The 25,800-nt window shown below is 41.7% G+C and overlaps 1 protein-coding gene across 10 annotated transcripts in view; it reads right to left on the bottom strand.

Annotated features, from left to right (window-relative positions):
* Positions 1–25,800, bottom strand: part of BMPER (BMP binding endothelial regulator) — a 158,400-nt gene that overhangs the window by 117,475 nt on the left and 15,125 nt on the right. For 8 of the 10 annotated variants that reach the window (XM_009679687.2, XM_009679688.2, XM_009679689.2 and 5 more), the window contains one exon: positions 12,257–12,356. In XM_009679687.2, coding sequence (XP_009677982.2) covers positions 12,257–12,356 — 100 coding nt within the window. Of the gene's footprint in view, positions 1–12,256; positions 12,357–12,840; positions 12,910–25,800 lie in introns of all 10 variants that reach the window. The other 2 variants (XM_068935872.1, XM_068935870.1) reach the window with 1 other exon arrangement.

Genomic DNA, 25,800 nt, shown 5'->3' with positions numbered 1-25,800 from the left:
AATTTATTCTCTGACAAAGAGTCAAAGATACAAGGTATACATCTGAATCTCACTTTTTTGAAGTGATGGGGTGATTTTGAACAATAAAAAAGTGTTTCAATTCTCACTACGTTAATAAAATTCTGTATGAGCTCTTATACACACAGGCTGACGTTTCCAAAGAGGAACCTAAAGTCCTAGATTCCTCTTAAGCCTTTTCAAGTCGCATTCTGAAAAATACCGAGGTAATTTTGCAGTATAGTCTCACTTACTGCATACTGCAAACCCTGAAAGATAGCAGTCTGTTCAAAGAGTTTCTGCTTGCTCAAGCTGCAGAAATCAGGTCAAATGGAGGTTCTGGTCCTAGTCTGAGAATGATGTTAAGCATCTGCTTAACTTTTAAGCACTCAAAATGGAACAATCTGTGTTGTTAAATACACGTGCATGTGTTTTATTGGAGAGGTTTGGTCTTCAGCACCTTGCAGAATGAAGGCCCTGGCATGAAGGCAGTGCATCCGTGCAGTCACCTCACTCTCACTTGAAGTATGTATCCAAGCTGTGCTATGAAATCCTCATGCCCATAGCGCTGTCCACTGTCTCCGTGATAAGTAGCAGGGGGGTAGTTGATTTCTACCTGCCCACAAACCACTTCTTTTACTGATACATGGTGCTGTCAGGACTGGGGGACAGCGCAATAGAAGAAACTACGGCAGGGAGACATTGTGGACAACAAAAGTGCAATTTATAGAAACCAGGATGAGAAAGTCTGCAGAAGAGTTCAAGATAAAACTACCACTCCAGAGCTTTGGCACACGTCAATAGGTAGGCTAAGGGAACAGGAGCAGCATCATGCAAGCACCAAGCAAGGCGTGATGGAGCTGAATGTTAGCAGATGCTCAGCTGAGGAGAATGGTACAGAGGAAGGGAGGAGTTAGCCAATAACATAGACAGGCTTGACCAGAGCTGGGGGGAGACTGAATGTCTGACAGATTGAAAAAAAGTCCAAAAAGTAAGTGCTTTACAGTCTCTGGGTGAGATTTTAACCTGTCCTTGACCAAAGGTGTGCCCTGCCACTCTGCCCTTTGTACACCCCAAAGCTACACCAACAACTCATTCTTCAAAATGAAGAGAAAACAATCAGCTAGTCTTTCTGAACCTCACTTTCAAAGCACAGAGCTCTCAGCTAACACATGCAAACATAGACCTGGACTTTCCTAACCCACCTAATCATAGTATGGAAGTTCATGGGCCTCACCTAAATCAAGCTGAGAGAAACCCTCGTGCTTCAATGTGCTTACTCAGTCAAGCTTTTCTAAGTAGCCCATGATTAAAGGTCTACCATGCTTGGCTTGTAAAGCAGCGGTCACTGAATATCTCATGTCCACCACCAAAGACCCTGGTGCCTGTTTCTACAATGGACTACCTCCGAATATACTTCATGTTCCTAAAGGACATTTTAATTCCTTTTGGAAATATTACTACATCAACTTACTGTCTCCATCCACCATTTGAAAGGGGCAGCAGGGGAAAATAATAAATCAAGAAAGATCAGAGCTTAGCACAATCACTTAAGTACATAAATGCCAAGCACTTATTTCTGCCTGAATACATACTTAAAGTATAAAGGGAAGGGCTACAGGGGTGGTTATCAAGAGGGAAACCCCCAAATAGTGTTCTAAGGAGTTCATGAAAGGTAACAGAAAGGAGTCAGCCTAACATTGGTAAGCAAATTTGACCCCAAAAATCTTCAGGATCATGAAAATCTTCAGGCTTGCACATACGGAAAGAGGTTAAATATCACTGGTCTATATTAGTTTTAATAGAACTAGCTTGATTCATATCAGCCAAGGAGTGTGTCCTAATTTTTTAATCCTTCCTGTCTCTGTCTTTAAGAACAGCTGGTGATTTATTAATGTAAAATATTAACTTTCAGTTAGTTGTAGGTTTTGTTCCTATAATCTACCTCAACCCAAATAGTTCAGATAAGTCCTGGATAAACATGCAAGCTTAAAGTCACTTATCTGAATCAAACCAAACCACCGAATACTTTGAAGTTGGTCAGTTATTGTATATACAGTGGAAACTGCTTGTTACCTTCTAGCCACCTCATAAAGGCAAAATGATCCTCTAGACTTAAGTCATCCCTGCACAATAGATGAAAATAATATTGTTATATCACTTCTAATTTACTAATTTAGCTATTTTAATTCAATGCTGTGCATGCCTTATTTCAGCACCCTAGTTTCAAACAGCATAAACCAACTTTTAGCTGATTTAATTTGAAAGAGAGCAATCTAATTCCAAAATAAGCATCCTCACACAGACTTGGACTGAAATAACAAAAGAGGCAAATTATATCAGATTTAGTTATTGGCATGTGGGCAAGCTGACAATCAGGAAGTCATTTGTCATTCCAAATCCAGTAACGTTTTTAAATGAACCTTTTTTTCCCCAGACACCCCAGCACAGAGCAATATCATGAAAAGAGGGAAATTGACTGGAAAAGACAGTTTAATAGTGCTAAAGCTCAACCAGTGTCCTGAGGAGTTCATTCAAAACAAGCCATTATTACTCAACTTGACATTGCCTAATAAGATTCCAGAAGACATTTTTGCTTATTTTAGGCTAATGAGAATTTTATAGACAAGCCATTTCCGTATTCTCCCAAGAGAAAGTAATAGCTTGGCTCACAACAGACTGGCTCCCCATCCCTCATTTCTTCAGCATCTTTCTTCTCCTATTTGTCTTTCCCTTCCTTTCCCTCCACTTTCTATTTAAAAAGGAACCTCTCTATTGGCATGGAAAATAAACATCGGGAAAAAGAAAACAGTCGTAAGACATGTTTTATGTAGTATTTGATAAATTAATCCTCAGGGAGGAATCCAGGCATGTTAACACTACATAACAGTTCTAGCCAAAAAAAAAAAAAACAAAAACCAAACAAAAACCAAACAAACCAAACAAACCCAACAACTTGCACATTCTGCAGTATTTCCCTGATATTAAATCTGTTGGCCAAAATAAGAGAACTGTAAATCGCTCATACACCTATTATTACATATATTTCCACATGTCTTAGCAAAGGTGGAGTCATTGACAATTAGTGCTAAACTACAATTCCATAGATGCCATTCTACTTTTGTGTAAGTTTCATATCAGGTAACCCTGGTCTTCATTTGTCAACAGAGAAGCATCAAAATACATACAGAATCCCCCATGCTAATTAAGGTCAGCTCTAGAAGGGTGAAAATCCCTGAAAATCTGTAGCTAAGTGCAATCAAACCTATTTGCAGCTGAGCCACTGCAATTCTACCACCCAAGGGATGTGAGGTGCAGGGGCCGTGTAACGGGTGAACAACACATTAAAGTACAATGGCCTTGGGAGTGGGCTACGCCTGGACTGCAGAATTCGCTGGCATATGATGTATGAGGTATTCAGCTCATGTTCATTGAGCAAACAGCAGCAGAGCTCAAGACGTTACCCCCTCCCAGTGGTTCACATTGCCCTGTGCAACCCCGAAACTGAATTTCACCTTCCCAAATAGCTTGTGCTCCACTTGATATATACATATATAAATTCACATATATATATATACACACATACATATGTATATACACACACATATATATAATATTTTGTATATATAATTTTTATATATAAAATATTTTTATATATAAGTCATCCTACCAGATTCATAAGAACCTTGCAATGCAAAAATATATGTAGCTAGAGTCGCTATTAATTCCTGATCTGATACCCTGTGTGCTTGCCAAGCTGAGCAACTGGAGAGCTGTGACCTCTCATGGCTGTGAGGGGATGTTGTGAATGATGTTTCTTGGGGACACAGTCACTTGCCATTATACCCCATTTCCTCCCACCAGTAAAATCATTCACAATAATATCAGTGCATTTTACAGCTTCAGAGTTAAACAGTAAAAGAAATTCTTATTCCAGTCATATGTATACTAAAATTGTTTATTGTGTGGCTCCAGACAAATGTTACATATGAAAGTTATTTGGCAAAGCCTCCACCTTGGTCTTTAATTTCCTTTTACTTTGCTGCACTGGACACAATGTCCACACACAAGCTCTCAGAATATCTGCATATTACCACAAATGTCCCATGTCCTTTTCTAATGTAAGAGTGGGAAGAACTTTTATGTGATCGCAAAAGTCTGGGTAACTGATGTTTGACTGCACAAGTATTTAGGATAACATGACATGACATGACAGTTCATAAAAGTTTCTCACACAGATGGAGAATCATAATAATCAAGGTAACACGGGAATCTAAAATTTAAGGCACAACTGACTATACCAGCTGCAGACAGTATTTACCAGATATTGAAGGTATATGAAATGCATGTGGTAAGACCTTCGTTTGTACAGTTAACTCAGAGGAAGGGGTGATGAGGGAGAGACATTTCACCCTTAGGCATAAACAGTAGCGACCAAAGCTGATACCATAAAGCGATGACACTGTCTTAGTGGCTGCATATCACTCCTTCAAAATCACTACCTTAATTTGAAATACTCAAGTGAATGCCAAGATGAACACATATCCCCAGCCTCAAGGAGAAGGTCTCCTCGTTCAGAGCTGGAGCACATTGCTGAGAGGCAGTGAGAAAAAGTCAAACAAAAAGTTAGACTTGATTTCATTCCTGAACCATCTCTTCCCACAACCTGTCTCTGACAGAGACCAGGACTATACTATTCAGATGAAGGTGAAACAGATTTTAGCAGAAAAATATACAATTACTTTCCCATCCCATACCCCTCCATCCACACACATTAGGTTTCATCCTTGTCTTGGAGAGCTTGCCCTTGAGCATGCAAGGATGGGCTGCAAATTATAGCGCCCCCATCAGTGCCGCACACAAAGCTGCCACCTGGTCACTCTTACAGCGGGCACCAAATTCGTATCGCCTGTCTTACACGAGGGGTGTCCAGCAGCGATGAGAGTGCCAAATCTATGGCTCCTGCAGGGTGCAAGTAGACTAGCCAACACACTGATAAACTCGTAACCCCACTCTAGCTTCCTGTGCAAGCCAGCCCTAATAGTTGAAATTGGCTGCAGTCCTCAAGCATAATATTTGATATGCTTCCCAAGAAATGCACAATTAACTCTGATTGCTTTGGCTATTCAATATGCAGGGGACTAGCCCTGCTGCTGCCTGGGCTGTGATTCTGTTCTCTGGAAAACTCCAGAATTTTCTTCACAATGATTGTCAATGGAGCATAGCTTATAAACTTCTAAGTTCATCAACTAAAAAAAAAAAAAAAAGTAACTCTCAAAAGTTAACAAGCACAAAAAAAGCAAAAAATGCATGTGAGAAGTAAAAGAAACTTAAGAACAACAAATTATACCTGTTGCAACAAAGACCCACCTATTTTGTCTCTGCATATCCATGGGAGATTCACGTTCTTAGGACAAAAGAGTGAATATGGTGCACAATTTTAGAAATGCACACTTTATCCATCTCTGAGCCAGTAATGCCAGTTCTTCAGAGAGAAATAACTTATTATTAGAGGTGTTGAGAACTCTATATCCAAGTGACATGTCTCCATCCAACTAAGAAAATGCTGCCAAATCTATTTCTATAATCTCAGTGATCTCATATGTTTTCACTAACCATATTAAATAAAACGAGAGATGAAAAGTGGCATGTTTTTCCTATGCTAAAGTAATAAGAGGGCTTAATTTTTTAATTCTTTCAGAATGAATGTTATGTTAAAGGTATATAACACATTTTATAAACTACAGAAAGTATTTGTCGGAAAACAGTCTCACGGAAGGTCTTCATAGTATGCTTAGTTGTTTGCATTCTCCTTGCAGCAGGGAGCCATAATTGTGGGCCCACATTTCTCTGCACAAATATAGAACAAAAAAGAGTGCCTTGCCCTACCAACTTTGCTCTCCAAGGTCCTGTGGGCTAAAAGTCAGGAATAGTGTTAAAACCCATTACTAGCCTGAGGTGGGGGGAGTTAAAATATTAAGTAGAGCAAAATCTCTTCATATGTTAGGGATAACAAGACGTTTCCATCACAGTGAATATCATTCTATTTTTTTCTTTCTGATTGCAAAAGTTGTTCTTTACTTTCTAAGTTATTAAGAAAAGGGAAAAAAAGAAGTGCTTAAAGTCATCTAGGTAGCATAGAAATACCCAAACAGGAGCAATGGGCATATGCTCAGCATGAAACCATTTGCAGGAAAACTTTCTGCCAACAATCCAAATTCTCCTGTATGCAAAGCTCTGAACAAGAGAGCTCAGCTGGATGTGCTGTTGCAGGCATACAGTATTTCTTAGTTTCAAAATGCTTTACGCTATATTGGACCTGCACATCTCATCATGCCTGGTCATCATGCCTTGCTCATAATAGAATAGCATATCCTGGCAGCAATGTCATGAGTGACTCAGAGTGGTGGTCTCGCTCCTATGGAAGCCAATTCTGGAAACACACCCTTTGGTGTTGATGTTATCCTCCTGATATTGTACTCAAATGACAGCAGCCATTCATTCATTTCTTCACAAGGTAGGAAGACCTGACAATATCACAGAGAGATTATTGCAATAGCCCTTACGGCCTGATTAAGCTTTTCCAAGGTTTGGGAATTAAGCCAAGAAAAAATCCATCAGATTCTAGTGTCTTTTCCTCATAACATTTTGTTCAGGTTTAGATGAAATATAACCAGTAAAAATCACTGTTTCCCTTTTCCTGCTTGTGTTCCCTGTGGGCATTCTGGCAGCTTGACAAAATAGTAACTGAGAACAAACGTTGCAGGGCCAAGTCCTGGCTGTAGCTGAACTCTGCACTGAAAGTGCCAGAGAGCTGCTGGGACAGCAAAGGCAGCTGAACTGGTATACAGCTGGCTATATCTGGCTGGCATTGGCACCTCCCACCCTAAATTCCCCAAATACTTTCCACAGGACACCCATTTTGGATTTTGACGGAATCACAGAATGGTTGAGGTCAGAAGGGACTCCTGGAGATCATCTGGTCCAACACTCTGCAGGCTCACCTAGAGCATGTTGTCCAGGACCCTATACATATGGCTTTTGAATACCTCCAAGGATGGAGACTCCACAACGTGTCTGGGCAACCTGGTCTGCTGCTCAGCCACCCTCTCAGTGAAGAAGTGTTTTATTGCATCCAGACAAATTGCCTGTGTTTCAGTTTGTGCCCAGTGCCTCTTGTCCTGTCAATGGACACCACTAGGAAGAGTCTGGCTCCATCTTCTTTACACCCTCCCATCAGATATTTATACACATTAATAGGATCCCCCCTGAACCTTCTCTTCTGCAGGCTGAACAGTCCCAACTCTCTCAGTCTCTCCTCCTATGAGAGAGGCTCCAGTCCCTTAAGCCTCTTTGTGGCCCTTCACTGGCCTTGCTCCAGCAGGTCCATGTCTTTCTTGTACTGGGGAGCCCAGCATTGGATCCAGCACTTCCGATGTGGCCTCACCAGTGCTGAGTAGAGGGGAACTCAGCCCTCGTCCTGCTGGCAACCGTCTTCCTAATGCAGCCCCGGATACTGCTGGCCTTCTTTATCACAAGCGCACAATGTTCAACTTGTCCATCAGGACCCCCAAGTCCTTCTCTGCAAACCTGCTCTTGAGCTGATTGGCGCCCCAGCCTGTACTTGTGCATGGGGATATTCCTCCCCAGGTGAAGGCCTTTGCATTTTTCTTTTATTGAACTTCATGAAGTTCCTCCCTGCCCATTTCTCCAGCTTGTCAAGGTCCCTCTGAACCATCTGCTGTATCAGCTACTCCTACCAGTTTTGTATCATCTCCAAACTTGCTGAGAGTGCATTTGGTCCCAACATCCAGGTCATTACTGAAGATGTTAAATGGCACTGGCCCCAGTATCAACCCCTGGGGGACACCACTTGTGGCTGGCCTCCAGCTGGACTTCATGCCTCTGATCACAGCCATCTGAGCCTAGCTGTTCACCCAGTTTTCCATCCACCTCACTGTCCACATCTCTCGCCCGTACTTCATCAGCTTGTCTATGAGGATGTTATGGGAGATAGCGTTAAAAACCTTAATGAAGTCAAGGAAGATAACATCCACTGTTCTCCCCCTCATCCACCAAGCCAGCTGTGTCATCACAGAAGGCTGTCAGGTTGGTTAATGGGGTTTTAGCTCTCCTAACCCCATTCCTGCATGCTTAGATAGTGTCTCTATATTTATCCCGGGTTGTCTGTCCCTGCTTCCACCTCTCGTACACTTCTTTTGCATGTCTGAATGCTCAGACATGTCAGGAGCTCCTTGTTCCTCCACGTAGGCCTCCTGCCACCTCTGCTTGATTTCCTGCTTCTTGGGATGGGCCATTCTTGAGCTTGGAGGAGGTGATTCTTAAATACTAACCAGCTCTCTTGGACCCCTTTTCGCTCCAGGGCTACATCCCATGGGTTTCTTCTAAGCAGGTCCCTGAACAGGCCAAAATCTGCTCTATTGAAGTCCATGGTTGTGATCCTGCTTTTTGCCCTGCTCCCTCCTGAACTCTGAGGATCCTGAGGATCCTGAACTCTATCATTTCATGGTTGCTGCAGGCAAGGCTGCCCCCGACTTTCACATCCCCGACCATTTCTTCCTTGTTTGTAAGTATGAGGTCCAGCCTCTCCTCACTGGCTCCGTGAACACCAGTGTTAGGAAGTTGTCACCAACACATTCTAGAAGCCTCCCAGATAGCTTGTGCCCTGCTATGTCGTCTCTCCAGCAGATATTAGGGTGTTTAAGTCCCCCATGAGGACAGGACCTGCAAACATGAAACTTCCACGTGTCTGAAGATGGCCTCATCTACTTCTTCTTCCTGACCAGGTGATCTGTAGCAGACACCCACTACAACGTCACCTACGTTGGGCTGCCCGCTAATCCTGACCAACAAGCTCTCAGCTGCCCCTCACCTGCCCCCCAGGCAGAGCTCCATGCTCCAGTTGCTCTTTCATATAAAGGGTGACTCCAACTCCTTGCCTTTCCGCCCTGTCCTTCCTAAGGAGCCTGTTTCCATCCATCACAGCACTACAGTCGTGTGAGCTACCTTACCACATCTCTGCAATCCCAGTGAGACTGTTGCCCTATAACTGCATACAGACTTCTTTTGCACAGAACAGAAGCTCCAACAGCATTGGAAAAAAAAGCAGCTTCCCCTTGAGGTGAAGGTGGCCCCGTCACCCTCTTCCCATGGCTCCAGAACAGCCTGGTGACAGTGTGTGGTGTAGGGGCTGTTGCAGTTACACAGGCATGTATTTAGCTTTACCTTTCAGAAATAGCAGAAAGTTTTATTCAGAAATGTAACATTTACTTGGCAAAATTAAGCTCTCAAGAACCTGGAAATGTTAAAATTTAAAGCTGTTCTTGCATCTTAAGTACATACGAACAGCCATCTTGGGTCAGGCCAAACGTTTTTCTAGCCCGACGTCTTACCTCTGATAGTAGCCAATAGCAGACACCTAGGCAAGCACGTAGCAGTAATGCCACAAGATACTCTCCCAGCTTTCAGTGCTTGGCAGCTCAGGAACTACCTGCACTAGAGACGGGGTCTTAGTATTTGATAGTTATCAATGTTTTTTCAGTCCATTACATTGTATCACTTCTTGAGACTATAAATTTTTACAATGTGGAAAGGAGTTCCATGGTATAAGTATATGTTGTAAGAGGTACGTCTTCTACTTATGTTGAACCTGCCACCTGCTATTTTTGAATCACGTGGCCTAGTTCTTATTCTGAAGGAGACATTGAACAATCATTTCTTTTCATCTTGTCCAGGTAATTTAGCATTTTATAAATGTCTAGTCTATCCTTTGCATCTTTCCTAAGCTGATGAGTCACAGGTATTTCCTGTAGGGAAGCTATTCCATTTCTTCTATCATTCCTATTGCTCTTCTCTGCTCCATAGATCTACGTTAGCTTCCAGAGAGGGAGAAATCAGAACTCTGCACAGTATTTCTGAGGTGGGCACACCAGAGATGCATACAGAGGGACAGCAGTGTTGAAGGGTTTCATTTTGTACTCTGCTCCTTTCCTAACAATTCCAACATTTGGTTTTCAGTCTTGAGAGCCACTAAGCATTGAGCTTATACTGTCACAGAATTGTTATTACACTGGGAATGAGTTGTGAACTGGTAACCCTCAACTCAGAGCCTAATATTATATTTGAAAGGTAAGGACTGTTTTGTCCTTTGTGTATCACTTTACATGCACATCTACATTAATTTCCTTCACCATTTTATCAGCAGCTATTCAATGTCATGAAAACCTTCTGCAACTCTTCACAGTCAGTCCTCTTACTTTACTACTCTAAAGAAGTCATTACCAGCAAGCTTTGTCTCACTCTTCATTCCTTTTCTAGATCATTTTTGAGTAAGTTGACAGGCTGAGATGCTTGCAAGAATCCACTGGTAACCCTTTTCCATTACAGACATAACCGTTCATTGCTACCTTCTGTTAGTTACTCATGGATGAGAAGAGTTTCTGTATAAATTCAGAGCTGCTTAGTTTCTTTGGGAGTTTTTGGCATGGGATCTTGTTGGATGCCTATTAAAAATCCAAGAATATAACATCAGCTAGATCTCCCTGTTGATATACTTATTGACATTTTAAATGACTCTAGTACATTTGTAAGACATCACTCTTCCCCCATATATCACAATTATCCATGTGCTCCCTAATTCTATTCTTTAATAGTTTCTATTATTTTTCCTGTTAGAGATGTCAGGCTTACTGGTCTGCATATCCCAGATTCAAGCCTATTAATAATTTTCGGAAGGTACTCACCACAGTTCAGGATTACCAGAAATCCTTACAAGGACTCTGAATTAAAACTATCAAGCTAATGATAATAGCCCTTAAAGACTAATTTCTGTATCCTCAACTTTAAAGCATGTATTTTCTTTTCACGTAGAATCATTTTGTATGCAATTAAAATTTTCACACAACTGACCAGTACGTGCCTTATTGAAACAGAGATTCAGCCTCCAACCTAATCACACTGATGTTTAGGAATCTTTTGCTATAAAGCAGATGCTAAATATGAATTGACAAATGCAATAAATCATGTTTGATTTATGTGAAAGCTGTAACTACAGATTCTTACTGTTTAGGTAATACTCTCGTCCTTTTTTTTTTCCAGTGTCAGACTTCTAGACAAAACTTTTGGGCTGGCCAAGCCTATTTTGAAGATTCACCATAGAGCAAAGCATGAGTAGACCAGATAACACATCTCTGTAACCATACAGGAAAAATGCTCACCCATCATGTCTCTTCCATCTGAATTTCAGAGTAATCTGTTTTCTCGCACTTGTATTTCTTCTGAGAGAGCAATAAGTGCTTGCATTTCCCAGCAGTTTATCCTACCCTATCTCCCTCCCAAAGACATTCTATCTATCATCTCCACTAGGTAATTAAACAACAGAAAAAAATAAAGAAAAATAAAGTTGTCTGAATTTGACATTCTCCACTTCAGTGACTGTGTCAGCAGTCTCTCAGCAAAATTACAGTGTTTTATAGCTTATTAATTACTGTATCAGTATAAAAAAAGATTTGTTTTCAACTTAATCTATTTGCACATTTCTCATGTGGATAAGCATGGTAATTACATAAAAGCATGTTTATACAATTCATTTATTAATTATTTGATACTTGATAATTAGCTCATTCTAAAGAATTTAGAAGATACCATATTGGTCAATAAATGAATGTATACTGTTCGGATTGTTGCCCATTTTAGTTTTAAGGAAAATATCTACTATATTATTGTTTGAATTAGGAAAGATTTAGTACAATAGATATGCATTTGTTTGTTTGTTTTTAACATGAGGAGAAGAAAAAATAGTCATGATAGCCCTCTATTAAGAGAAAGTATTATTTCTATGTTGCCCAAACACTCAAGAATCTGAAGGAATTCTTAATGACCAGTCACTACTAGCAGATTGATTTTGGCCTAAAATATTTATAATAGATAAAGTTAGAACAGGAGATGTCACTCAAAAGTCTGAGAACGTATCAATGAGGTAGAATAAATACATATTTCTAAAGAATTATGGTTGCTCAAAAACTAATAATTACAGGATGAATATGTCAATTTATGCATCTCCATCAGCTTTGGAAACACATGAATTTTAATTGTGATTACTATCTTTTTGAATCCTCTGGTAACAGCCAAGTCACAGTTGCGAAGATTCTAACTTTGCCCTTTCTCCTGGCAACATAAACTTGCTAGAGAGACCTGATAACATTTAAAATAGAGAGAAACTACAGGAAGGGAAGTGCACCTTTGCAGCGCTCACAGCAAGCTCCTCTCTGCTTAATGACGAGAGCACAGTCCTTGGAAAGCACTGGGCACTTCTCTCTTTTGCATGTCACTTCCTTATTCTGGAAAAAAAGAATAGACAAAAGCTATTGTAAGTAAACCAAATGCAAATCTCAGTTTGTTGCAACTCAGTAAACAGAATGTGAGACCAGCAAGCTGCTCTCTTGCTTGAGAAGAGGTCTTTGTGATTCAAAAACAATCTTCTCCCCTTGAAGGACTGCAGTAGAAGACAGTCTCTAGATTACCCAGGAGCCCAAGTAAATGGTATTTAAACTTCACTTAGACAGTAATTCATAACCGCTGCATATAACCATACAAAGAATGTGCTCCATTAAAGAAATCCACTTTACTTAAATAGATAGCTAGCTACATGATGCACTTGTTAAAACATCCTCAGGGTCTTGAGGTGTTACCCCATGAACCTCACAGTTTAGGAATCACTTCTCATAGTGACAAAAGAGCAGATAGCTGAGGAAGAGGTGATAACCTCAAAGAAAACAAAACCCTCTTGCAGTGCTGAAAATCATTTTTGGCTAGTGATATTACCTAACTACGCAGAGGTCTCCCAGAAGAGATAACTACAATTCATCTCTTTGTCCCCCAAACGCTCAGAATCTACAAAATACAAGCAGGTAGAATCATTGCACGTTATAGTATCATTTTATATGGCAGAAAGCCAGTAATGATCAAGGCTGAAGACCACACTGATCATATTAAGGAATATCAGTGCAAGAGTGTGACAATGGACGGAAGAAACATTTCATTTAGAGCCTGACTTTTCCCTCTCATGTCAACCATTCTGTTTAACCCTACCTTTGTACAAGAGTAGAAAAAAAATTTTTTGTTTTTAAAGTAAAATTTTGGTACTCGAAATTCCTTACTCAAAGTAGCCCTCTGAAGCGAGCTCCACCTATAATTAGTAGCTCAGTTCATTAAGTGACACAGGTGGCCATTTACTAGATGCAAGCACCCACCTCATCCAATCTTATGACTTAATTAGAGACCAAAAAAAATCAAAGGGCTAGAAAAATGTAAATCAGAAAACTAAAGGAAAAGAAACCGTGCTTTCCAGTCTTTTTCTTTTGCTCCCTGTGGCCTTACTCAAGGTGCCTGTGAAGGCTTTTATTACACCCCGGCCTCTTTGTCTAAAATCAGAGATTTATTTTCTTCAGAGTCACTGCCTGATCTGATGGGAGCTATAAAAGCACTTCAATCTTATCAGCATAAACGAGGAATAACTCTAGCCAAGTCAGTGTGAAATCAGTAAATGAGAATCAGGCCCTGAAGTTCTCAGCTGAACTGCAGCTGCAGCGACACAAATGACTACTGTAAAAAGACAGGTCACTGCTAGTTACTGGTATACGCTGGCTGCTTTTCATCACTCCAGCATTGCAAAGCAATCATAAATGCAATTTAACTGGCTAGTTAAGCTGAATTTATGACAGTTCTGAAGTTCTGGATTGGCACAAAGAAGTCGGAGTAGAGCAGTGAAACTGGCTCAACAACTTTTTAGAGCTCAGGATGAAATTCTGATTTCCTTTATGTGAACATAGTGCCCGTGACTTTGCCTCATTTCAGCCTTACTCAGACATGTGAAAAGGCATCAAAATCAAGTTTACCAAGTCTACCAAAAATCCAAGTCTGTATTTTAAAGGATTCTGCTAAGGTTTGATTCTTTTTAATGACAGTTTGCTCAAGAAAAGATTTAATATTGCCTAGTGGCCCTACTAACTGTAACAGTGGGAAAATCTTTTGCACAGTGAAATGGGTTTGAAGGAAGGGCAAAATCCAGGAGAATATGTTCCTTTGGAGAACATGATTTACCTAAGACACAAGGGATTTGTGGCATACAGTGCCCTTTTATTTACAACCTACCCATGTAGGTTCTGTTACTGCAGGCTCAGTAGGCAGCTACCCTTCAGACCCCTTCTTCGAAGGAAGAAATCATTATTGCAGATGGCAAGGAGAAGGGAGAGAACACAGTTCTGTATTTCCTTTTGTTCCCTGACCCCCAGGGCACTCCTGAGGCAAATGTCTAACACAGCCCTACTTCCTAGTAACCTTCTCCCACTTTCTCCCAAGCACAGGCTGCCTCTCTCCGCCCTCAGATACCTGCTGGCTCTGTGGGAAGGACTTTATCAGCGTGGCCAACTGGTTGTTCCATGTCAGTGGTACAAAATAACCCTAAGGATAACTCTGACACATGTATTTCAAACAAGAGGTATCTGGCTTTGGACTAAAAGTCTCCTTTTTGGCCCAGGTCACTTAAATCAGACATCTTCTCTGCCAATGACAATTTTGGTACTACTGAACCAACCCAGAAAGGAGGAGAGGGAGCCAACCAAATTCAGATCTTATTCTTCCTCATGTTTCACCAGCAACCCTGGTAGCCAAATCCCAGTCTCAGGACATTACAGGTGAGGATGGAAGTAGCAGAAAAGAAAGAAAAATCAAAACTGAGAATGGTCTATAGCCTCGTGGCTGGGAGGTTCTCCTAGGAGGGAAGATTTTGGAGCTCACATCCCAGCGCCAAGGGCTTTTTTACATTAAGCAGCTGCTTCATGTAAAGTACATTAGCAGACCACAGTGCAGTGGCCTGGAATTGAAGGGTCCTCCCCCTTGGAGAGCATCTTAAGCAGCAGGCTATGGATTCACATTTCCTTTCTTTATCCCAGCAGACCTTGAACTACTTGCTGCTTGGTGGCCCAGCTTCAGCAGAGGAGGGGCTTGTTCCTCACAGTCCCAAAAGCCACCAGTCCTGACCAAGAGGACTCTTGTGGGGAAAGTGGGAGATGGATCTTGGATTTGCATCTGGAAATGGGGGGCACCGAACGAAGATCTCCGTCTCAGAGGTGAGTGTACCAGTCACTACCAGCGTGGCGCTAAAAGGCAGGGGAGGAGATGCTACACTTACACATTTACACCACTTTCTTTTCCTTTTTTTTTTTTTTTTTGAAAAGAGCACCAGCAGCTCCCAGAAGGAGCTCCAGCACCAGAAGGAGAAGCTGCAGCCTCTTGCTGCAGGAACAGGTCTGTGCATCCCAGGTAAATGAAGGTAATTCTTTAATATCATGACTAGAGCGTCTAAGCCCTGACAAGGGATGGGATTTACAAAGCCGATGTCCTACTGTCCTCATCTCTAGCTGGTCTTATAGGTGAGCCCCAGAAGGTGAATCTTAATGCACATAACTCTCCATGCATGTGAGACGCGGGGCCTGAGCTGCTCTTCCAGGGGTCTAGATGTGAGGTACTGCGATGCTCAGAGATGCAGCCCCTATGGCTCTTCTGGGGGTATTTTTGCTCACCAAACATACACTAGAGCCACAATTAAGACATATTCCTGCAGTATAGTGTAATGCCAAAATCTCTGTTGTAGTAAGCACAGATGAGTGTAACTCCCTGGAAGTACAGTTTCTCTCGGTTCCTCTAAGACTGAATTTAATCCTTAAATTCTTTCTGAAAATCCTGTTCTTTTATCTCAGTTCTGTGTCTTGTGGAAAATTAGGCCAGAAGATGTGGAGGAAAGGGTTAATACTATGCGATCAATCATATGACAGGAGCAGATAAAGCAGGACTGGTAAATCATTGTTTAGTCTATTGCAGTCAGGCATTATCCAGTGCAGATCTCCTAGGCCCATGGGGTGTAAAAGTACGAAGATAAAACAAGGAGCAATTGTCACCAGGAGTTTTTTTTTTCACCCCATAGTCCATAATACTGCTCTTAACATGTACTATCAGTTTGCTTGTTCCAGTTTTGTTGCCTCCTTCCCTCCCATTTCACAAGGCAAAGCGGAGTGTGAGAGTAAACGGACTTTAACAACAAATCCTTCCTTCCAAAAAGTCCCCTCCTACCCCCAGTAATCATAACATTTCATTACTTGTCCCAACTATACATTTAAAAAGTTGTTAAGTAGCTGCATGCAGGAGAGCTGTATTACCAAACCTCCATCTGTGTTGTCAACAGTGTCTCAGGAGCTGTTGAAAGCTCTCAGATACTTTGATTTTTGCTGTTCTTAAGAGAAAACTTCTTAGACGGCAACATTCAGAAGCCAACAGTTATGGGAGGGTAGGGGATTTTTTCCTTTTGTTTAAAGGACGTGCACTCTGGCACTGAGGAGTGCGGAAGAGACACATGGCTCATAAATACATAAACCATTTGCTAAATCAGAAACCTGGGAGTCAGTCAAAATCCATAATAGGATCCCAAGATTCATAATAAATAACATTTAATTATAGTCCTGCACAATAGTTATTTTAAACAGATGGTTTATAGATTCACATCTGGGATTTTTTTTTTTTTTTAATTTAGTGCTCCGGCACACACGCAGAAAGCGAGAGAACATCGCAAGACCTCAGCTCAGTTTTTTGTTAGTGTTGGAAAAACACGTATTTTTTAAAAGAGGTCAAGCTGATCCAGAACAAGGCTGCCACATCTGACGCAACTCCCCAGCGAATGCTCGGTAAAGGGTTCATGCTGGAATCTCAGACTCCCTTGGAAAGAAAAATTTAGGTAAGTGCTAGAGAATCACCCTGGACTCCTCTCCTGTACTCGCTGAGCCTGACTGCTGGAGAAGTCTGCTTTTTAATGCGTTTTGGGGCAATATCAGACCATTTTGTTTGGTGCCCACTTTTCTCCTCTCTCCCATGCTTTGCCAGTAGGAACCAGAGGTCTCATCTTTAACATAGCATGATGCCAAATTCCCGTACAGGAGAGATACATTAACCAGAGCTATTACTGGTGTTACTGCTTCATGTTACCTTCACTACAACCTTCTCTCAACACAATTTGTTCATCTTCCACATACACCTCGTATTTTACCTTCCTTCAAAGAACTCTGCACAAAATAGCCCATTCCAGTGACAAAATATATCAAGACTAACAGGCTTAAGCTCATGTGGTACAGTTAAATAAAATGCCAACATGAAAAGAAAAAGAAAAAAATAGAAAAGAAATCTGAATATTTGGCAGAGATCTTAGAGAGGACGTGAGCCAAACCACAACTTGGGAGCTGCAGCCAACTTTCTACAGGGCTCCTCACTGGGCTCCTGCCGTCTCACATATCAGCCACTAGGAGGATGGCTCTTTTCAACCTGGATTTGGCTTGCAGGAGGAAAAAAATCAGGAGTCCACTCTGTTTCTTAAGGGCTTCATCAGCAAGCGCCTCAGTAAACAGTGCTCCGAGTCCAGGGTTTCGCTGTCAGCTGCAGGGGTAGACCTGGCTGGGAAGACGTTGCAGATGTGGGCTCTCAGGGGGTAAATTTCCACTGGGAAATTCTGTTCTTCTTTTTTATGGATTGAAAACGCTTTCAGGAGACTCACACTGCATTTCTGGTATCCCGAAGATATTAAATATTTATAGGGAATAGGAAAAACGTTGCCTAAACTTTCATTTAACCAAAAAAAGGCTGTGGAGAGAGAAAGAGTAAAAGCAACAGGGGCAGCTTAGGTAGGAATATGAACTACCATTAATGGCTAATCCTGACAGCGCTCATTTTCGACCATTATTCATTGCAGTCCTACTATTATGCTCATTAGTAACTCTGACTGACAGGACTCCTCCCAGAGTAGTTCAGAGTGTCTTTACGTCTCTGCAAGGAGAAGCCCTGTGGGACTAGCCTTCAAAACAGTAACAATTTTCAGACAATAGTGAAAGTTAGCCCTGGGGAATTTGGGATGGAGCTTTCCGATGTGCACATATGACCTTGGGAGGAAAAAAAAAGAGTTATTTGAAATTAATGAGGCAAATGCACTTAAGTCACTTAGGCAACCTCTCCACCACAAGGTATACGGCTGGCTTAAGCACCAGTTAAAGCATGCTGAACACCATGACCTGCATGCTTCCCAGCCGTGCTGCTGGCTCTTTGCCCAGATATAGCACGTGGCCAAAGCACCCACTCAAGTGTTCACCGAGCCGTGCTGAGTCCAGCCAGGCCTCAGGGGCGAGGTTTCGGGCCAGCACTGGCGTCCAGGCTCTGCCCTCTCAGCAAAGCTTGGGAGTGCAGGCTAAATCTGTGTCTGCACCTTGCGTACGTGCAGGCAACCAAGACACTGGGCCAACCCCAGCTTGAAGACAGGCTCAGACACGTGCATAACTCATGGTCTAGATAAATCCTGGGGCTCTTTCTGAAAATACTACCATTACTCCTTTGGCACTCTTGCTTGGAACTTAGTGCTTCAGGTCCAATTTACAAACTTCACTTTAATTAGTGGAGCTGATGCAAGCGAGCAATCCCTACCAAGTACTGTGAGACTGCTGTCTCCAGTGAATATTTCTCTGCCTGAGTAAAAGCTGTACAATTTGGCCTCAGGGAGGAGACACCACTCACCAAGGAGAAGTGTGTGCAGGCACTTCGAACTGCTGACAAGAAAAAAGTCTCAGTTCCCTTGTTTCCACTCCAATTATCTGGTCTCTCCTTGCAGAAACAAATTCTGTGTGTGCAATGACAAAAATGATGATGGGGTTTTATATTCAAGGTAGAAACATGGAACAACGGCTGTTTTCTGCAAAATGATAAAGTCCTCTTTGTTCACCCACACAAACCCACAAACACGGAGGCATATGCCTCACCGTACAGAGAGAGAAGTCCTATTAATTTTAAATGTGTCTTTAATTTTAGTGGGACAACTCACATGAGTAAAGCCAAACAGATGCTTAAATACTTGCAGGATTAGGGCCTTGCCCATCGCACAACATGACTATGATTTCAGCATGAGTTGCATCAGACACGTGCAAATGACACTATTTCGTCATGAATAAAATATGCCAGTTCAGTCCACAGAGTCTCTTTTCCCTTTTTTGAGCAGAGCACACAGTAGCTTATGATTCACTCCCTCGTCCTCGTAATCTCTTTAGCTTATCTGCCCTCTCTGCTCAAAGCATCAGCCCATTGCTGACACCAAGCAGGGATGAGGCTAAAGCTCTCTCTGCAGCCGTGCTCAGCCAACATCGACGACTCCCTTCAGCCTAGGCTATCCCCACTCCCTAGGAAACACGATTAAAACAAAAGTCTTGCTTGCTGAAAGATGACACCAAATTTCACTGCAAATGGGGATTCGCCACCACTGTGAAGAACACATTAGTATGTGCAAGTCGCTCAGGACACATCACTCACAATTCCTTATAGCCTTTCTTTTTTCTTTCTTTTTTTTTTTTTTTTTTTTGCTGTGTGCTTAATGATGTTCACCAGCATGAGGAAAGTGACCTCTGTGGCCAGCTTCAGTCCTGATTTTCCCTGACGGCAGCCTGCTTCCCTATTATATAGCAAAAAGAAAGCACTTTCCTCTCCTATTTGTTTGCATTAATGCAACTGCTACGACAGCAGCTGGGATCAGGGTCCCATTATATTACATGTCAAATAAGCACATGCGAGGAGTAGATCCCCTGCTCCAATGAGCTTACCGTCAAAGTAGACACAGACAGACAAAATGACCATAACTGCACATTAAGTCAGTGAGAAAGCCAGAACAGGATCCAGACCTCTTAGCTTGCAGTCTCCCTGCCTCCACCTCAGCCTGTAAGTGTGATTTAGGATTAGAATTTGACCCTATAAAGTTAAAGGGAAAGCTCTCTACCTTTCAAGAGAATAGCATATGACAATCTCCTAACAATAAAAGACATGGTCTTTAGAAGTTCCCTGCAGTTCGTACTGTAGTCCAAAACATTACCTATAAATCCAAGAGTTGAGTTTCAGGGAAAGGGCATGCATCAGGGTCCTTGCAGGAGATCACACCTTTATATTTCATGACATGCATGCATTTAAAATTTCCAGCTTTTTCCTCTTCATCTTTTAGCCAAAATATTAATGCGTTTTCTGATTTTTGTGAAAAAAAAGAACTCATATTACGTACCAAATAGTCAGCTAAATCTGACAACAATAACCAATCTGACAAAGAAAATGGCTGTGACAGGCCATACCTGTCCGTTTGAAGTTCAGGGCATGAACATTCAGTTTGAAGTTGCAGGGCATGAACATTCAGTTGAACATGTACCTGTGCTGCTGGAAGAGTTATGGCTCACAGGTCAGACCCTATTAAGCTTACGATTTGCCTCTTGCTGGACGTTGCCAGTCGCTCAGATCAGCCAGCCAATCTTTTGGGATGGTCACTCATGGTGAGCAAAATAAGTGATCTGAAATCTGGTCCAGCCCAACCTGGTTTAACCTGACTGAAGCAGACAGGGAGAAGCCACGCATACAAGTCTGACAGGAGATAGTAATTTGCTAGAACAGAAAAGGGAAAGGCAGCTGACAGCAGTAAATCTCCCACTACCTCAGTTAGATCCAGAGGCCTCCTGTACACAGCCTGAGCCAATGAATATGAAATGTCGTTGCTTCGCCAGGTGTATTAGCTTCTGGTGCATGCTGCCCTGCTGACCTGGTCTCAATGTAGCGCCACGGCCTGAGGAAGAAGAGTTTGCTCTGTATCCGCAACTCCTACATTTCCTTAGTAGAACTGGTTTGAAAATATTCTAAGGAAATTCTAGCCTAAAAAAATGGTGAAGTTTGCACTGATGAATTATTAGCAAATCAGTTTCAGAGAAGGTAAAGCAGACTGTGCGGAAGGTTTAAAATAGCTGATTAAATCAGTTGAATTCAACTAATTTTCGATCAAACCATAATGTCATGTTCTTTCCTGCCTCAAAAATTAACATTAACTTAGTCCCATCAAAAGACCCTCCTTACAATACTCCACTTTTGTTTCTTAACTATTGCCATCCTGGTTCAATAGGCTGTATTCAGCTTATTTCCCTGTGGACTTACTGCCAATAAGAGAAATGCAAAACCATGAAATCTTTTAAAAGCGCATCAAAAACTGGCTCTACCAGTTCCAAAATTTCCAATTTTTGGATGAGACCACCACATCTTCTAATACAGACTGAATACCAACTGATAGTCCTTTCTTTTCTGCTGGTCTAAGTTAAAACTTATTTTGGCATTTATTTAAAAGAGATGCATTAACAGTATTTTTATAAAAACCACCTCATCACATTTTGATGGGACAAATCTATAAATACATTATCCAAACAGTGAGTTACCTCTCATTGTATCTAAGAGAACTCTATTGCTTTCTGTGCCTGAAGTCTGCTTACTCAACTTTTACACTGGAGATTTAGGTAGTGGCAAATGCTCCATTTTTGGGCTTGAGCCTGAACTAAAAACTTTGAACAAAGCAGCCCTTGAGGCCATGTAGTTTCTAAAGAGTTTAAAAAGCCCAATGGGCCTCCTAACTTACTCTGCAACAAGTCATATCCCATGAAGAAATTCACTTCTGTACAACACAAAAACAGGGTTAGATTAAAGAAAAGGAAAGAAAAAAAGCAAGGTCCCCTGCTGCTCTGTCTGGCCAGAATCATGTCTTTTACTGCCCATATCCTCTAAAGAAACGATGCTCTGATGATATATTACCCCAATACATCACTAAGTGACAGTTTTCTCATGATACTGTATCCTCAAAGATGTGATGCATGCCAGAAGCAGCAACAGGGGATCTTGGTGGGGGGTAGAGAGGCGTCTTTTTATTTTCTTCCATTTTTTTTATTCTACAATTTATTTTTTAATGTTATTTTGTCAGGAAAATCCCTGTCAATCCCAACTTCATAAGCCAGAGGACTCCTAGAATTTTGTAGGAATAGCACTGCTTTAAAACTGGAAAGCACAAAAAAAATCCAAAAAAACCCAAAAAATAAAAAAACGCTCTTCATTTAATTGAAGCAGATTTTGAAATAGGACCAAAATGCTTGAGGAACAACAACCAAATAAAAATAGTAGCCCAAAAGAAAGTAACTAGAGTCTGTTTTCTATTAGAAAATTATTCAGTCAAGAGGCCTCCAGACACTGCTGTTTTAATGTACTTGCAAGTAGGCTGAGCACTGACCCGGCTTTTGTTTTCATATGTGATTTTGCCTGTGCTACACAGTGGTATTGCAAAAAAAGTGAAGGCTGTTCACTGAGGTCTGCTGCAAGAAGAGGCAGTGATGGCTTGTCTGTCTAGAGAAGCCTGTGGGCAGGAAGGGACGAGGAGCACCAGCATTTCAGCTAGGACTCTTGCAGGAGGCAAGCGTTTTCAGGGTCTTTTAAGCTGCCTTCAACTTGCAGGATCTCAATCCTCTTTTTCTGCAACTGCTCTGCGCTGTTAGCATCTCAGAGAGGCAGCCAGTAATCCCGGTTTTGCAATTGGGGCCACCAGGAGGAAGCTCCAGCCACAGGAAAATTTAGTCAGAAAAAATTATATCAAAATGATGCTTTATTTGACACATCTCATTTCTGTGTGTTTCTACTTCATATCCACTTAAACTTCTGAGGGCTACAAAGCTTTACTGCTGTAAGTGAGGGAGAATAAATTCCCCTTTGTTGTGATCAACCACATTGCCAAATTAGGTTTAGATTTTGACTTTGAAAACCTCAGCTGACGCTGCAGCTATTAGGGGAAAAAAAGCATATTTTGACTTGTGAACTAGCAAAAGCGATATGGAAGTCATTGCGAGGAAACCGAAAGCCAAAGCTGTCAAAGTCACTTTCGCAGTGCGTTAGTTGACTCTGACCATATTTTGTGGCCTGGCCCTTGCTGCTTTTGGGTGAGATGTAGCAGCCCTCATTCACAGCAGTGATCACTTAGCCACACGACAATACCACTGCAGTCAATGAAACCACCCACGGGAGCGAGGAGGTTTGAGCTTAGCTCTTCAGTGCAGACATATGCACAATGCCCTGTGTACCGGATAAGCCCAGCTAATTAAGCATTTATTTTTAAATTTTGCTCTGGAAAGAACTTTGCTGTCCAAAATAAGAAACTAATATTGCACAACCACTTTCTGCTTGAAAAATCCAGTGCTTAAAACATGCTTTTGCATAATCTCAACCCTGCAGGGACAGTTCTCACTTCTGCAAAGCGAATTCCCATCTTTCTGTTTTGCACATGTACAAACAAACAGATTCTGGAATGTCCAAAGCTTATGAATCTCAACTATAATAATGCATTGAATAGAGGCAATACAAGCAGATTTCTCACAGCCTGTGTTCCCTTCGCTCCTTCCTTTCCCCTGCCCCACTTGCACTGCTGGAAGTAAAAAAAATACCTGTTTCTGACAAGTAAATGGAGCTGACATTAGAGCAAAGCTATAAGGTGAATGGGGTATGCACAAGCCATTTGTCATCTTGACAAAGTGATTTTCGGTCACCTGTGGGACACTTTCAAGACAGCTGAATGGTTGGCCTTGACCACCAGCATTTCTTACAGCTTATAAGGGGCCCTGTGGGACCGAGAACACAACCTGCTTTTGCAAGTGATTCCTATGGTGGTACCTCTTGATAGATGTAAAAGGGAGTGTGATATATCAGGTGCCATTAAGATCTTTGCTAGCAGGTAATATTTACATAAATATGATGTGCAGATAGCATCTTGTTAACCCAATTAGTAAGACTCAAATGTCAGGAAAGGGATTATGCCTGCCCGGAAACTCACGGTGCTAGAAAGGCAGCCACAGATGATTTCATTGTGTGGGACAGCCCTGCTCTCTTTAACGAGCAAGAACTCGGGCAGCAACACCCCTACCTCAGTAGCCAAGAGGGAAACCTCGGGGGAGAAGGCAAGATGGTCTGAAACCCAAAGGTTTCACCCCACTCTAGTAACTTTATGTTGACAGAGCTAAGTTCCATGTAAAAATGAGAAACTGAACCAAAGAAAACTAAGAAATATCCATCAAAGGACTTAGGAAATTAAGTTTTGATTAACTGCACCTCATTCCACAGTGAACTAAAACCTAGGGCAGCCCCCACCAGGAGATGGTTACTCAGTCCTGGGTGTGCCTCAAACCCTTGGCACTTCAGGTCTGCAGGCATCGACCTTTGCTTCAGCTCCTCAGGAGTTTGATAGCCAACTCTTGCCCAATCCATCCCTTATACAAAACCCTACCTGATGTGAAGGACTTCCTCTTTGGGGCATTTAGATTGGACACAAAATGTCTCTACTGAAACATGGCTGAGGAAGGAGTTACCATGAAAATCACCCTTCTGTGCACAATATATGGCATTCTGGATGACCTACAGGAAGCTGCCTCTCGAGAAAAGGCCCTCATTGCCAAGCCTGTTCAGGGTTGGAAGAGGAACGCTTCATCCACCTTGTCAGCGCTGCTGCATTTTGCATGGACTATTTAGACACTCTTTGCTAACCTAGGGAAGATCAGGAACTTTCTTGAGAAAGATGAGATCGTTACTCTTTGCATCAATGACTTTTGACACACTGAACAGTAAGCCGATTTTCTCCCATGCTCTCAAACTATTAAGCTGTATGATAAAAGAAGAGGCACTAGTATTATGCACGAGTGACTGCTGCTTGGGTTTTGAAAGACAAGACTTAGACACTGAACTCCAAAAGCAGGTCAAAGCAACAAACTCTGAACAGCACAGAATAAGGTACTTGGCCCCAAAACAAAGGGAAATTTAGGGTACAGCCTGGTATTCAACAACTCCTGTCAGCTCTCTGCTCAGCATGTTGACTCTAAGAAATCCCTATTCTGAACTGAAGAGACAAAACAGTTAACATGGGCTGCTTGGACCAACAGTCCAACCTAAGCACTATCTAATGGGTTAACCTAATTCCTTTGATGGTAACAGTACCTTAGGGCCATAGTCACTGGTTGTCTACAAATACACAAGGCTAGTACTAAGTCTCTAGAAGATGCCTAAAATCCTTTCATACCTCTGGTTCCAGACTCATACTTGGCTTTCCCGGAGTCAAGTCACATCTATGCCCTCTCAATTAAAGCCTCGTCTCACCAGTATTTTTTGTGCTGTCTTCCATGTAGGAGGTAATGCCCAGCAAAGAGATTGAAGCTACTGCCTCATCTGTCCAAATGGCTGTGCTCCAGTGAGCCTCCCTTTTGTTGTAGACAATTTGCTTTCTTTTCCCCTTTTGGCTCCAACGTTTGTATGTTTCCATATGTGGATTGATTAATTATGCCAAGAAACCTGATGATATCATAGATATACTTTTTATACTAAAATAATTATATACAGTTTTAGGCACTAAATATGTACCCTTCTTGTAACAACAAGTACATAAAGCCAGTCCAGTTTCTTACTGTCATGGCCTAGGGTTCTGTATATATTTTTAAATTTCCACTCCAGATTGATTTGGGGTCAAATAGTTTTTGCCTGAGGATTAGAAAGCTTGCCAAGTTTAAATTGGACATATACAGATATTTTTCCAGAAGCCATATAAATTGCATGCTTCTTCAGTCTCCTCAGCGTTTTCATGTTCAAAAAGCTGTGATTCAGCATAGGTGCACTATGCTACTTGTTAAATGTCTGCATCAGCAAGTTTATCCAGAAATGCCTAATGAGCTTAGATCACAGAAAAAGCAGGCTTTCTCTTAAAAAAGTCTTTTTCACGTTGTTCCATTGTCAGCATTTTAAAGGGTAACAATTTTAATTGTCCAGCAGTCTTCATCCACTGCTTTTAAGAACAAGACATCAACCAACGCTGGACTAAAAAGCTTGCACTTTTTG

The sequence above is a fragment of the Struthio camelus genome, chromosome 2 (assembly GCF_040807025.1).
Source record: "Struthio camelus isolate bStrCam1 chromosome 2, bStrCam1.hap1, whole genome shotgun sequence".
NCBI classification, from domain to species: Eukaryota; Metazoa; Chordata; class Aves; order Struthioniformes; family Struthionidae; genus Struthio; species Struthio camelus.
Note: the sequence above shows the minus strand (reverse complement) of the source record. Positions and strands in the feature narration are given on the sequence as shown.